The 10,645-nt window shown below is 37.5% G+C and overlaps 2 protein-coding genes across 3 annotated transcripts; one reads left to right on the top strand and one right to left on the bottom strand.

Annotated features, from left to right (window-relative positions):
• Window positions 1-135: 135 nt before the first annotated feature.
• On the top strand, window positions 136-6,977 carry psmc6 (proteasome 26S subunit, ATPase 6). Its single transcript, XM_077220373.1, has 14 exons — window positions 136-280; window positions 676-755; window positions 845-884; window positions 967-1,019; window positions 2,734-2,801; window positions 2,960-3,074; window positions 3,834-3,921; window positions 4,035-4,096; window positions 4,207-4,330; window positions 4,423-4,484; window positions 4,642-4,762; window positions 4,846-4,926; window positions 5,049-5,120; window positions 6,501-6,977. Exons 1-14 carry the CDS (start codon window positions 196-198, stop codon window positions 6,617-6,619), a joined length of 1,170 nt encoding a protein of 389 aa, XP_077076488.1. The 5' UTR covers window positions 136-195; the 3' UTR covers window positions 6,620-6,977.
• Window positions 6,978-7,021: 44 nt separating this feature from the next.
• Window positions 7,022-10,592, bottom strand: cgrrf1 (cell growth regulator with ring finger domain 1). 2 transcript variants are annotated; one of them, XM_077220375.1, is made up of 7 exons: window positions 10,202-10,318; window positions 10,003-10,141; window positions 9,689-9,825; window positions 9,428-9,605; window positions 7,983-8,130; window positions 7,801-7,908; window positions 7,022-7,629 (listed from the first exon to the last, which is right to left on the bottom strand). In XM_077220375.1, the coding sequence occupies exons 2-7, from the start codon at window positions 10,104-10,106 to the stop codon at window positions 7,291-7,293; spliced, it is 1,014 nt and encodes a 337-aa protein (XP_077076490.1). In that variant the 5' UTR covers window positions 10,107-10,141; window positions 10,202-10,318; the 3' UTR covers window positions 7,022-7,290. The 2 variants fall into 2 exon arrangements, with proteins under 2 accessions (XP_077076490.1, XP_077076489.1); XM_077220374.1 differs by having other exon boundaries at window positions 10,003-10,592.
• Between the last annotated feature and the right edge of the window lie 53 nt (window positions 10,593-10,645).

The raw sequence follows: 10,645 nt of genomic DNA, 5'->3' as shown, positions 1-10,645 counted from the left end.
CAACAGACGGCGATAATAGAGGCCACTGATCTGACAAAAACAACAACAACAACAAACGTGTTTATTGGGGTTTTTCCGTGCGCGACCGCTCTGTTGTTCGTCCAGTAGGGGGCGGTAATGCACGTCACATGCTTTTGCCAACCGCTGACATTAAACAGCACGAAGAAGAAGTTACAGAGCGGAGCGGCAGTGAACATGGCGGATACCAGGGAGAAAGGTTTACAAGACTACAGAAAAAAATTACTTGAGCATAAAGAGATTGACGGACGCCTCAAAGAATGTGAGTAAGATGTATTTCTGTCCACGTCAGACTGTTATTTACCAGTTTGACACCGTCTCCGGCTGTTGTTTGTTTTATTTCGACAGTCTGTGCTGTAAGTCGCTTTGTCATGCAGTGCTGAAATGAATTAGCGGCTAATGGTAACAGCTAAGATTAACGTTACCGACAGATTTCATTCACATGATTAAATTAATGTACACAGCATGTTTTTAAGGGTTCTTTCTATATTTAATAACCTGTACAATGAAAAATAGTTATTTCTCTGTCAGTTATTCTCCCTGAGGAAACCTTCACCAATGGACGTTTAGCATCTGATACATGAAGGAGATTCAACTTTTATCACATGTTTGTGCATGTAAATAAACCATTTATATCGCTTCATTGGCCCGTTTCAGTGAGAGAGCAGCTGAAGGAACTCACTAAACAGTATGAGAAGTCTGAGAATGATCTGAAAGCTTTACAGAGTGTTGGACAGGTAAGATAAATCTGCTGCACTGTTTTATTATACCAACATGAAATGAGCCGGAGATCTGCTTTTCTGATGGTCTCATCAATTCTTTGTAGATTGTTGGTGAGGTGTTGAAACAACTGACCGAGGAGAAATGTAAGCCCTTTATTCTGGTGTAACAGTTAGTTGATAGTCAGTCTAATGTTGTTCTGTTCCTTATTTTTTTCTTCTTTTGCAGTTATTGTAAAAGCAACCAATGGCCCACGCTATGTTGTTGGATGTCGCAGACAGGTGAATGTTGTATTGATTGTACTTTATAATTAAACCTGACATGAATTAACAACTTTTTTTTAAATTGGAACAGAACCTTGGTGTGTGTATATACTGTACATATATATATATATATATATATATATATATATATATATATATATATATATATATATATATATATATATATATGATCACGTACATGCATACATACATAGGGTAATAAGTGTACCTATTAAGCCCACCAAAATCTAAGTCTAGGTTTTTTTCATAGAGATTGATCTTGTTTTTTAAGAGAGTGTTTTTTGTTAAAATGCAAGATTTATCTCTCATTTGAAAATGTATTAATTAGTTGATGTAAATTTTAGAATATACAATTAAGATATTTTAGGAATAAAGTCAGAAGTCTGGCATGGGCTTATTTGGTACTTGGGCACCATTTAAGGCCCGCATGTGTTCCAAATAAGTCCACATCATCATTGATTCACAAAATATAAAAATTTATTGATTTTAAAGAAGTAAAAATGGTAAATGGACTGCATTTATATAGCGCTTTCACTGACCCAATGGCCACCAAAGCACTTTACATATTGCCTCACATTCACCCATTCACTCACTCACTCACACACCGACGTAAAACATTGAAGTAAAACATCAATGTATTTATTCAGGGACAGGGAAATCTAAAAAAAATCCTTTTGCTAATGTTTGATTAGAGCCCTGGGTGGGATGGGTAGGTGTTAGTGGCCGGTGGTCTGGAGCCTTAAGTCGGCTTGACTGGAGTTGTAGTTTGAAGTTTGACCGGGAGTATCTCGGGATGGAAGCCGAGTTTGGGCTCCAGCCTCCTAGTGGGCACCCCACACCGGGAGGTTTATAAAAAGTGTGCAATTAGAGGGATTCCTCATTGAAACACATAACTTATATTAGGTTTTATTTTAATGTATCAGGATTTTATGGCTCGTATAGAAAATGGGAATCTACATCATTGTGCATTGCATTCTGGGTAGTGGATGCCATATTTTAGGAACCATTCAGGAGCGTACAATGAGGAAAACTACAAATCAGCAGAGAAAAACAACTGTACTTATGTGACCTTTTTATGAACTGCTTACACTTGCTTAAAATAAACAGACTATTATTTGAATCTCTTGCGTACATTTGAGCTCTCAGTTGTGCGGCCAAGACACTGCCCATATTCATCACATTTCATACAGAAATCATATGGCTGCCACACACAAGACCAAATTAATTTTTCTAATCTCTTTAATCACATGGCATTCTCTAATGAATCTGTAGTGAATAGTAAATGTATGAATACAAATTATAAAGCCAATGAACTACTATGCTATGGCATTTCATAAGACAGCAAGCGTTCACCATTATAATGTTTTAACTGTATAGTATAAATTTTAACATCTACCTCCACTATGCCTCATGTCTCTTCTTGTCTGTGTCCTAAAGTCCCAGACTGCATTGCGTGGCTGACTTCACATTCCCGTTCTCTAAATGAAGTTTACACACGAGGAGGAAAAAACTCCTCAGTCCCAAAAATATGCAATTTGCTGCAGTTGATAACATTTATATATGTATACATTAACAGTATAGCAGACTACTTGCATAGTTGTCAATCTATATCTCCCAATAGTATGTCTTAGGAAAAGATGATTTCAAATGCTTATTTAAATGGCCAAAATTCATGTCCTGTATCTTATCTGGTCACATTTTGTTGTTTTAGCTGGATAAAAGCAAGCTTAAACCAGGCACTAGAGTGGCTCTGGACATGACGACTCTCACTATCATGAGGTAAGAGGTTCAGTCTCTCTGCTTGTGCTCTTAGCGGCCAGTCTAGGTGCATTTGTGTATATAAAATAGTATATTCAATATTCAACTGGTACATTTTACCAGAACCTTGTTTTCTAAAAAAAAAAATATATATATATATATATAATTTTTTTTTAAAGGTATTTGCCTCGGGAGGTGGATCCTCTAGTGTACAACATGTCCCATGAAGATCCTGGCAGCGTTTCATACTCCGAGATCGGTGGATTGTCCGAGCAGATCCGTGAGCTGAGAGAGGTTAGAAAGACACTGATATATCATTGGGATCTGATGAAGTGTTCACCAAGGCTGCATTTATTTAATCAGCAATACAGTAAAAACAGTGGTATTGTGAAATACTAGTACATAGTAAAAGAACTGTTTCCATTTTAATATTTTTTTTTTAATTTAATTTATTCCTGTGATGGCAAAGCTTAATTTTCAGCATCATTATTCTAGTCTTCAGTGTCACATTCTCCTTCAGAAATCATTCAAATAATATTATATGCTGATTTGCTGCTCGAGAAACATTCTTATTATAACAGTTGTGATGTTTCAATGGATATCACAAAAATATATATATTTTTATATCATACTATGTTATACATATTCTTTGAATAGAGTTCAAAAGAACAATTCTTTTAATTGGATTTCTTTTTCCTAAAATTTTCACTGTCACTTTTGATCGTTGCTGAAAAAAAGTATTAATTTCTTCAAAAACAAAACCAAACATTTGAACTAAGCATTAATATTCTATCTTTTTCTGATATCGAGTGCAAATCGGCTCATTAGGTGTTTAAATGGGAAGAACATATCAAATAATTTTGTTAGACCATTTTCATATGCATCAAAATCAAGTATAAATCTGATACCCAGTCATCTGACCTGAGTTTAAACACTCGTATGTCTGAATGTAAAACAGTGTTTAAAGGCTGGATCTGTGCATTACAGCATGAATGCAGCTTTGGACTATACTGAACTTGTTGAACGGTTTTAATAATGGATTCTCTGTTGTAGGTAATTGAGCTTCCTCTGACCAATCCTGAGCTGTTCCAGAGGGTGGGCATCATCCCTCCCAAGGGCTGCCTCCTGTACGGACCTCCAGGTCAGTCACCCTGTTATGGTTTGGTGGACACTTACTTGTTATTGAGATGTCCAAATATGAAACAAATGTGTTTTTTCACAAAAATATTTAATTTATTCGATTTTTTTGTAAAGGCACTGGAAAGACCCTTCTTGCCAGAGCTGTGGCCAGTCAGCTGGACTGCAACTTCCTGAAGGTATGTTGGTTTAGATGCAGTAAATGAACTATTTAGCTGGAGTTTAACTTGACACAAGCCAACTGTTATGGTTAAGGTCATCGTGTTGAATAAAACATGTTGTTTATCAGGTCGTGTCCAGCTCCATTGTTGACAAGTACATTGGTGAGAGCGCCAGACTCATCAGAGAGATGTTCAACTATGCCAGAGACCATCAGCCCTGCATTATCTTCATGGATGAGATCGACGCTATTGGTAATGCTCTTTCTCCACATCGTATTCAAGCCATGGGAATTCAGCAGTGCAGTTGTTCTGAATTTATATTAACACACGCTTCGTTTTTGAAGGTGGTCGTCGGTTTTCTGAAGGAACGTCTGCAGATAGAGAGATCCAAAGGACACTTATGGAGGTTTCAAAATTTGTCAATTGGATTTTTGTCTTTATTTAATAAACCTTTATCTTGTCTATTAATGCCTAATTTAATTGAAGCCTTCCTGCATATCAAAATGTACATGATAAAAAAAACATGTTAATCGCATGATTAAATGTTTTTGTCTCTATATCAGCTGTTGAATCAGATGGATGGATTTGATACTCTGCATAGAGTCAAGATGATCATGGCCACTAACCGGCCGGACACTTTAGACCCTGCGCTACTGCGTCCTGGCCGACTGGACAGAAAGATCCGTACGTTTGTTTCAGTATCCTCCCGCTTTACACATTCAGTGACTGTACTTGAAAACTTTAACTTTTCTTTCCCCACCGTACAGACATTGAGTTGCCCAATGAACAGGCTCGACTTGACATCCTGAAGATCCACTCTGGGCCCATCACCAAGCATGGAGATATAGGTACGCCTCCATGACTTTCCGGTCTCTTTTTTTACAGCTGTGACTTTTTCTGGGGAGTATTTCCTTTTCCTCTCTCATCACATTTCCTTTTCCTCTCTCATCACATTTCCTTTTGTTTCCAGATTATGAAGCCATCGTCAAGCTTTCAGACGGTTTCAATGGAGCTGATCTGAGGAATGTTTGCACTGAAGCTGGTAGGTAATGTTACATTGAAAAAGTGCAAATCAAGGAGTTTGTTTTAAAGAAACTAACTATATTTGCCATGATCTAGCATGTATATACAAACTAAGACAAAATCCAGTCATATACTAGGGAATGGGAACAATCAGTTGATTAATTAAAAAAATAAAATAATAATGCACCATGCTAATATAATTAGAGATGCATTGAACAATTATTTTGCTAATTGTATTTGTAGTTTACATGGAGACGATAATGGTATCATACTCAAAAACTTGTACGTTGAAACATGTTTTCAGGCCCCCAAAACGCTGTTGTTGTGTAAATGAATGGCCAAAAAGTTTTTTTTAGTTTGTTGAAACACCTCATTTTCATTTTTTTATTATTTTAAAATGTTTTTCTACATCCTGCCCAATGTTGCCCTCCAAACAATAGGTCTTTTCGGGTTATAATCCATTCTAAACCCCACTTTTAACCGTTGTAATTTGCATCGCTTTTTACCCGGGGTTATGAAACCGTGCTCCGGAAAATGTCAAATAGTGACCGAAAATGTGACTACTAGAGAGAAGAGGAGACAGTTTCATTATTTCATTATATATCCATTTAGGATAAACTCGACAGGACCGTCTGCAATATATAATTCAAGGATGCCAAATGCTAGAGCCTTTATGAGAAAAATTTGCGTGTGGCGTTTGTCCAATCAGTGACACCGCATATATGCAAATAAGGATGTTAACCCAAGGTTTAGGTACAGTGTGAAAGACATCTTATGAAAGCTCAGAATTAATTGTTAACCTGGGTAAATTATGAGCAATGTGAAGCAAAATAACCCAGGATTCTGTTTGCCTGGGTATAGAATGACCCAGGGTTAACTATTTCAAGTGTGAAAATCCCTAATGTGTAAATCGAAGGATTTAAAAAAGGGTTGTGATTATTAAAATATAAACATTACATTGTAAAACTTGCCCACTGTTAAAGAAAAATAAAAGCACCAACTAAATGCACTGTCAGTGAAGTTTAACAGTTGCTTTCTTGACTTTCTAACATTTACAGAGAAACTGTCAAATGCAAGTTATGCGCTGGGGAATATCTCAAACGCTAGAGCACCTGATAGGGCGAGCTGTGTTGAATGATTACGAGTTAGTTTGAAGCGCTTTAAAATAATTCTTATGTTTATGACAACTTAGGTCATGCACTTCTGCAGCAGTCCTCCAATATTTTTCAGAGGTTTGTTGTCCATAGAAATGTGGACAAAAAACCCCCAATGAAACCATTTTGAATTTTATGTTGCATGTCCACTTTTGTTTTTTAACAGCTGTTAGTGGAGAGGTTTTTTTTTGGGTCTAACGGTATAATGCTAACCTTGAACTTTTGTGATCCTTTTTGTCCCACAGGTATGTTTGCCATTCGTGCCGATCATGATTATGTGACTCAGGAGGATTTCATGAAAGCTGTGAGGAAAGTGGCAGACTCCAAGAAGCTGGAGTCCAAACTGGACTACAAACCTGTATAAAAAAAACAATTTTTTTGTGAAAAGTATAAACGTGAGGGGTTAGTCAGAAATCAACACTGTCCATGGACACAACACTTTTTTTGTTAAAGTTACTGCAATAGATTGTGTCAACATTTGAAAACATTTCCATTGCTACCATCAAGTGACTTCAGTTGTTCAGTTAATGCATTGTTTAACCCCAATTTAATGCAAATCTTTACCTGTTGGCCTAGTATGTAGACCTGAAAAATGATACGGCTCTTTATAATTCTGTGTGATCTGTTATATAAAATGTGTGCCTGGCCTGCTTCCTTCCACATCATTAAAGTCAATGATAAAAGAAAGAAATAATAAAATATACTCTCATGGTTTTCCCACAGTATCGCTGTACCTCAATCTCCACAAGAAAAACTCCACAATGAGTCACTCTGAATCATGTATTTGTTAGTTCAACCAATATATTGAAAAAATAAATAAAAATATCCTATTCAACTTAAAATTTCTATATTACACACATTTTACAAGCACTAATTCAAAATCCTAAAATTGAAATAATACTAGAAGTGTCCATCCATATGTGGGGTTAAAGGTCAGCTGCCTGCATCTCTTAACCTTGAAGATGCTACAATGTTTCCTTTTCAGGTTTAGCCTTTCCAGCAAAGGCTTGCCTTTAATACTGGCTTTAAATAGGTTTAGTCTTCCATGAAGTCCTCCACTTCAATATCATCATGAGCTGGTCGGTTTGACAGCGCAAAGGATTCAAGGACAAAAGCTCTGCAGATCGGACAGTGCTGGAAGCGGCACACGCAGCCGTCGCATACGCATGCATGTCGGCATGGCAGAAGCACTCTGTTCGTCGGTGCATTTTGACACACCACACAGTCCTTGCCTTGAGTATCAGGCCACTCCCCCTCTGAGTCAGACTCCTCCCCCTCTTCAAATGGCGTTTCAGGTTGTGGCTCAGTGTCTTGAGTGCTAGTCGAAGGCTCTGTGGATCCAGACAAGCTGTTGTCTGCTGACATGAAGAGAGGCTGCGAAGAGTTTGAAGCACACGAGACCAAATTAACGCTAACTTAATTAACGGTACTGTCCAATTTTGCTTTAGGGACGCTAGGTGATGAAGGTTAAATGTGATCAAAATGAGCATACAAAAAAATGACCACGCCAAGAACAAAAGACAAAATGTAAATACATTTTGATACCTTCAGATCATAAAAGTTTCCATGCGCCGTGAGAAGATACTGGAACAAAATTCTGGCAGAGAGTCTGTATTTGACATCAGGAACATGGAGAACTGTCACACTGGCCACCTAGAAAACAACAGAGAATAACAGACCTGTTCCCATCAAACAAATCTGATAATGAAAGACTCTCAGCTGCTTACAATGTTGTAGTTGTCCCTGGTTTCCATATTGGCCAGTGTCAGCACAGCTACCAAGGGGTATCGGTCCCGGGGGAGCAACCCAAAATCGGTTACTCCGAGATCTGCTGGCATCTGGGTGAAGTATTCGACTTTTTCTTCTTTCTGTATACTTGTATTATGTTAAGGACAAAACATGCCATTGTCTTCCATCTATGAATTTAAAACGTGGGAGTGGTGTAAGATCTGTTTGTCACGTCACATGACTCTTCTTCAGTAAGGCACACTATACAGATACAATACTAGGCCCTGTCCCAAATGGCACCCTAAACACTTGCGGTCTTGACATGGTATAACAAAAATATCCATGGCAAGAGCTCTTTTCAGTCAATGGATTATTTTTCTCCTGACTATTAATTTTTTGGTATTGGTATGCTATCCTGATTAATTCCTGATATTACTCATGAATAATCACTGGAATGCACAAAGAAGTCCTTGTCTCTTTCCAGGTTTGTTGTCATGCAAATTCTTTACAATGAAATTGTCTCCCCTTTTCACTTCTAATCCCTAGCAGTGTTTACTGGAACGTTTTTAAAGCGGGTAAATAGCATATTATTATTGTCTGTGAAAATGATGGAAATCACTTTGAAATATTATCACTCAATGTTCCACTTAAAGGGATAGTTCACCCCAGAATTAAAATGTTGTCTTCATTTACTCACCCTCATGTTGTTCTAAACCTGTATTAGTTTCTTTCTTCTACTGAACACAAAATAAAATATTTTGAAGAATGTTGGTAATTAAACAGTTGACGGCACACATTGACTTCCATAGTAGGAAAAAAAATACTATGGAAGTCAATGACTACCATCAACTGTCTGGTTACAAACATTCTTCCAAATATCTTCTCTTGTGTTCATTTATACGTGTTTGCAACAACATTAGGGTGGGTAAATGATGAAAGAATATACATTTTTGGGTGAATGATCCCTTTAAGTTGAACATCCACTTAAAAGACAAAATGTTTTACGAAGGTTTTACTAAGGCAACATATGTTTCATGATACAGGCATACATTTCTACAGTGATATTTAACTATTTAAGTCCATAATATTGCTGCGGAAATAATTTAGCTAATCATTAAGTAAATCATCATGATGACGATACAGATTTGACTCATTTATGTACATTATATGCAGTTATGTGCATTGATCATGATGATGACATAAGTCTACCCTAAATGTGAGGCAAGTTCTGTCTCTAAAAGTCATTTTTATAGCTCTTTGATGCAATTTGTTAATTTTTAGTTGATGGCGCACACATCCTGAAATAGATTAAGATATTTTCTGTACAGCTCAAGTAAAAAGTGGCCCAGCTTACCTCAATTTTCAAATATGGATCTGGTGGAAGGACGATGTGGAATGTTATTACAGAGCTATTACTACTATAAGAGTTAAATTAAAAGGATACTTGAAGCTTTGGAAGTGAAGATATCTTAACTGCAGAGCCTCTTGAAACTGCTCTGGTGTGTCGAGCCGGACCCCACGCTGGTGACTCTGAAGGGCCGCCTGGAGCGCTGGGACCCCACAGCCCCAGAAACAGCTGAGGAGACAGTCTTCAAGACAATACGGCCGCAAGCTCACACCCTCTGACACAACACACACACACACACTTATGGACTACTCTTGACTCATTTGAAATGGATTCAACATTGGGTGAGTTGATTCTCACCAGTTACTGTCCCAGCCGGAGAGTCCATCTCCAAAGCGAAGGGATTGGTCACCTGCACCATCTTCCTCTCAGGCACAGGAATTAAAGATTCAGTATCATCTGAACTGCGTAAAATGACGGGAACATCAAATCCAAACCTTGACAGGAGATACTAAAGTTAGTGAGACAAAGATAAAAGTGCAACTTCTGCTTTGAAAAAGGAACTAACTCATTGGAGATGCACAATTCAGACTGAGAGAAATCAACATAACACATAGTTCACCACTTTAACACTGGCCTAAAATGCTAATTTGTCCTGATCAACATTGACTTACCAGCCCAACACAGCAGCTACAGTGATGATGAAACATACTGATATCACAGTAATGTAAAAGAGAGGAGAATACTCATACAACATCACTAAAAACTCCGCGGCCATGCTCAAAGTGTCACATTAATACAATGCGATTAAATTATATGCAATATAGGGTGCATATAATTTATGCACCCTATGACGCCTGCACGTTTTATGACGCCTGCACGTCTAATAAAATTATTAAAAAATAATAATAATGCGGTTGTCCTGTTCATAGACAGGTCCTGTTTAGTCTGGCGTCTGGCTGTCAATCTGCAAAACTCATCAACGTAAACTTCCGGTTGTGAAAGCCTACTACGGTGGCCCCGAGGACCAAATCCGCACATGACTCCAATACCGTTACGCATAGGGAGGAGCGTTACAGCAAGATAGTGAAGGGAAGTCAGAGTCATTCTGCGAATCGGCTCTTTCAAACAAATCGTTACATGGAGCCGGTTCAAAACAAATTCAGTTTTTTACGTCATCGCGTAATTGCGGTGTCATGTGGACATTAAAAAAAAACAAAAAACATTTACATTACATTAACTTTATATGTGCATTTTCAAATATTGAACATCATACAATTATAAATACAAAAATAAATATATAACAGTGATTTAAAA

The sequence above is a fragment of the Siphateles boraxobius genome, unplaced genomic scaffold, assembly GCF_051911475.1.
Source record: "Siphateles boraxobius isolate OS27281-9 unplaced genomic scaffold, OSU_SipBor_1 8, whole genome shotgun sequence".
Taxonomy (NCBI): Eukaryota; Metazoa; Chordata; class Actinopteri; order Cypriniformes; family Leuciscidae; genus Siphateles; species Siphateles boraxobius.
This window is presented reverse-complemented; position numbering and strand designations above follow the sequence as displayed.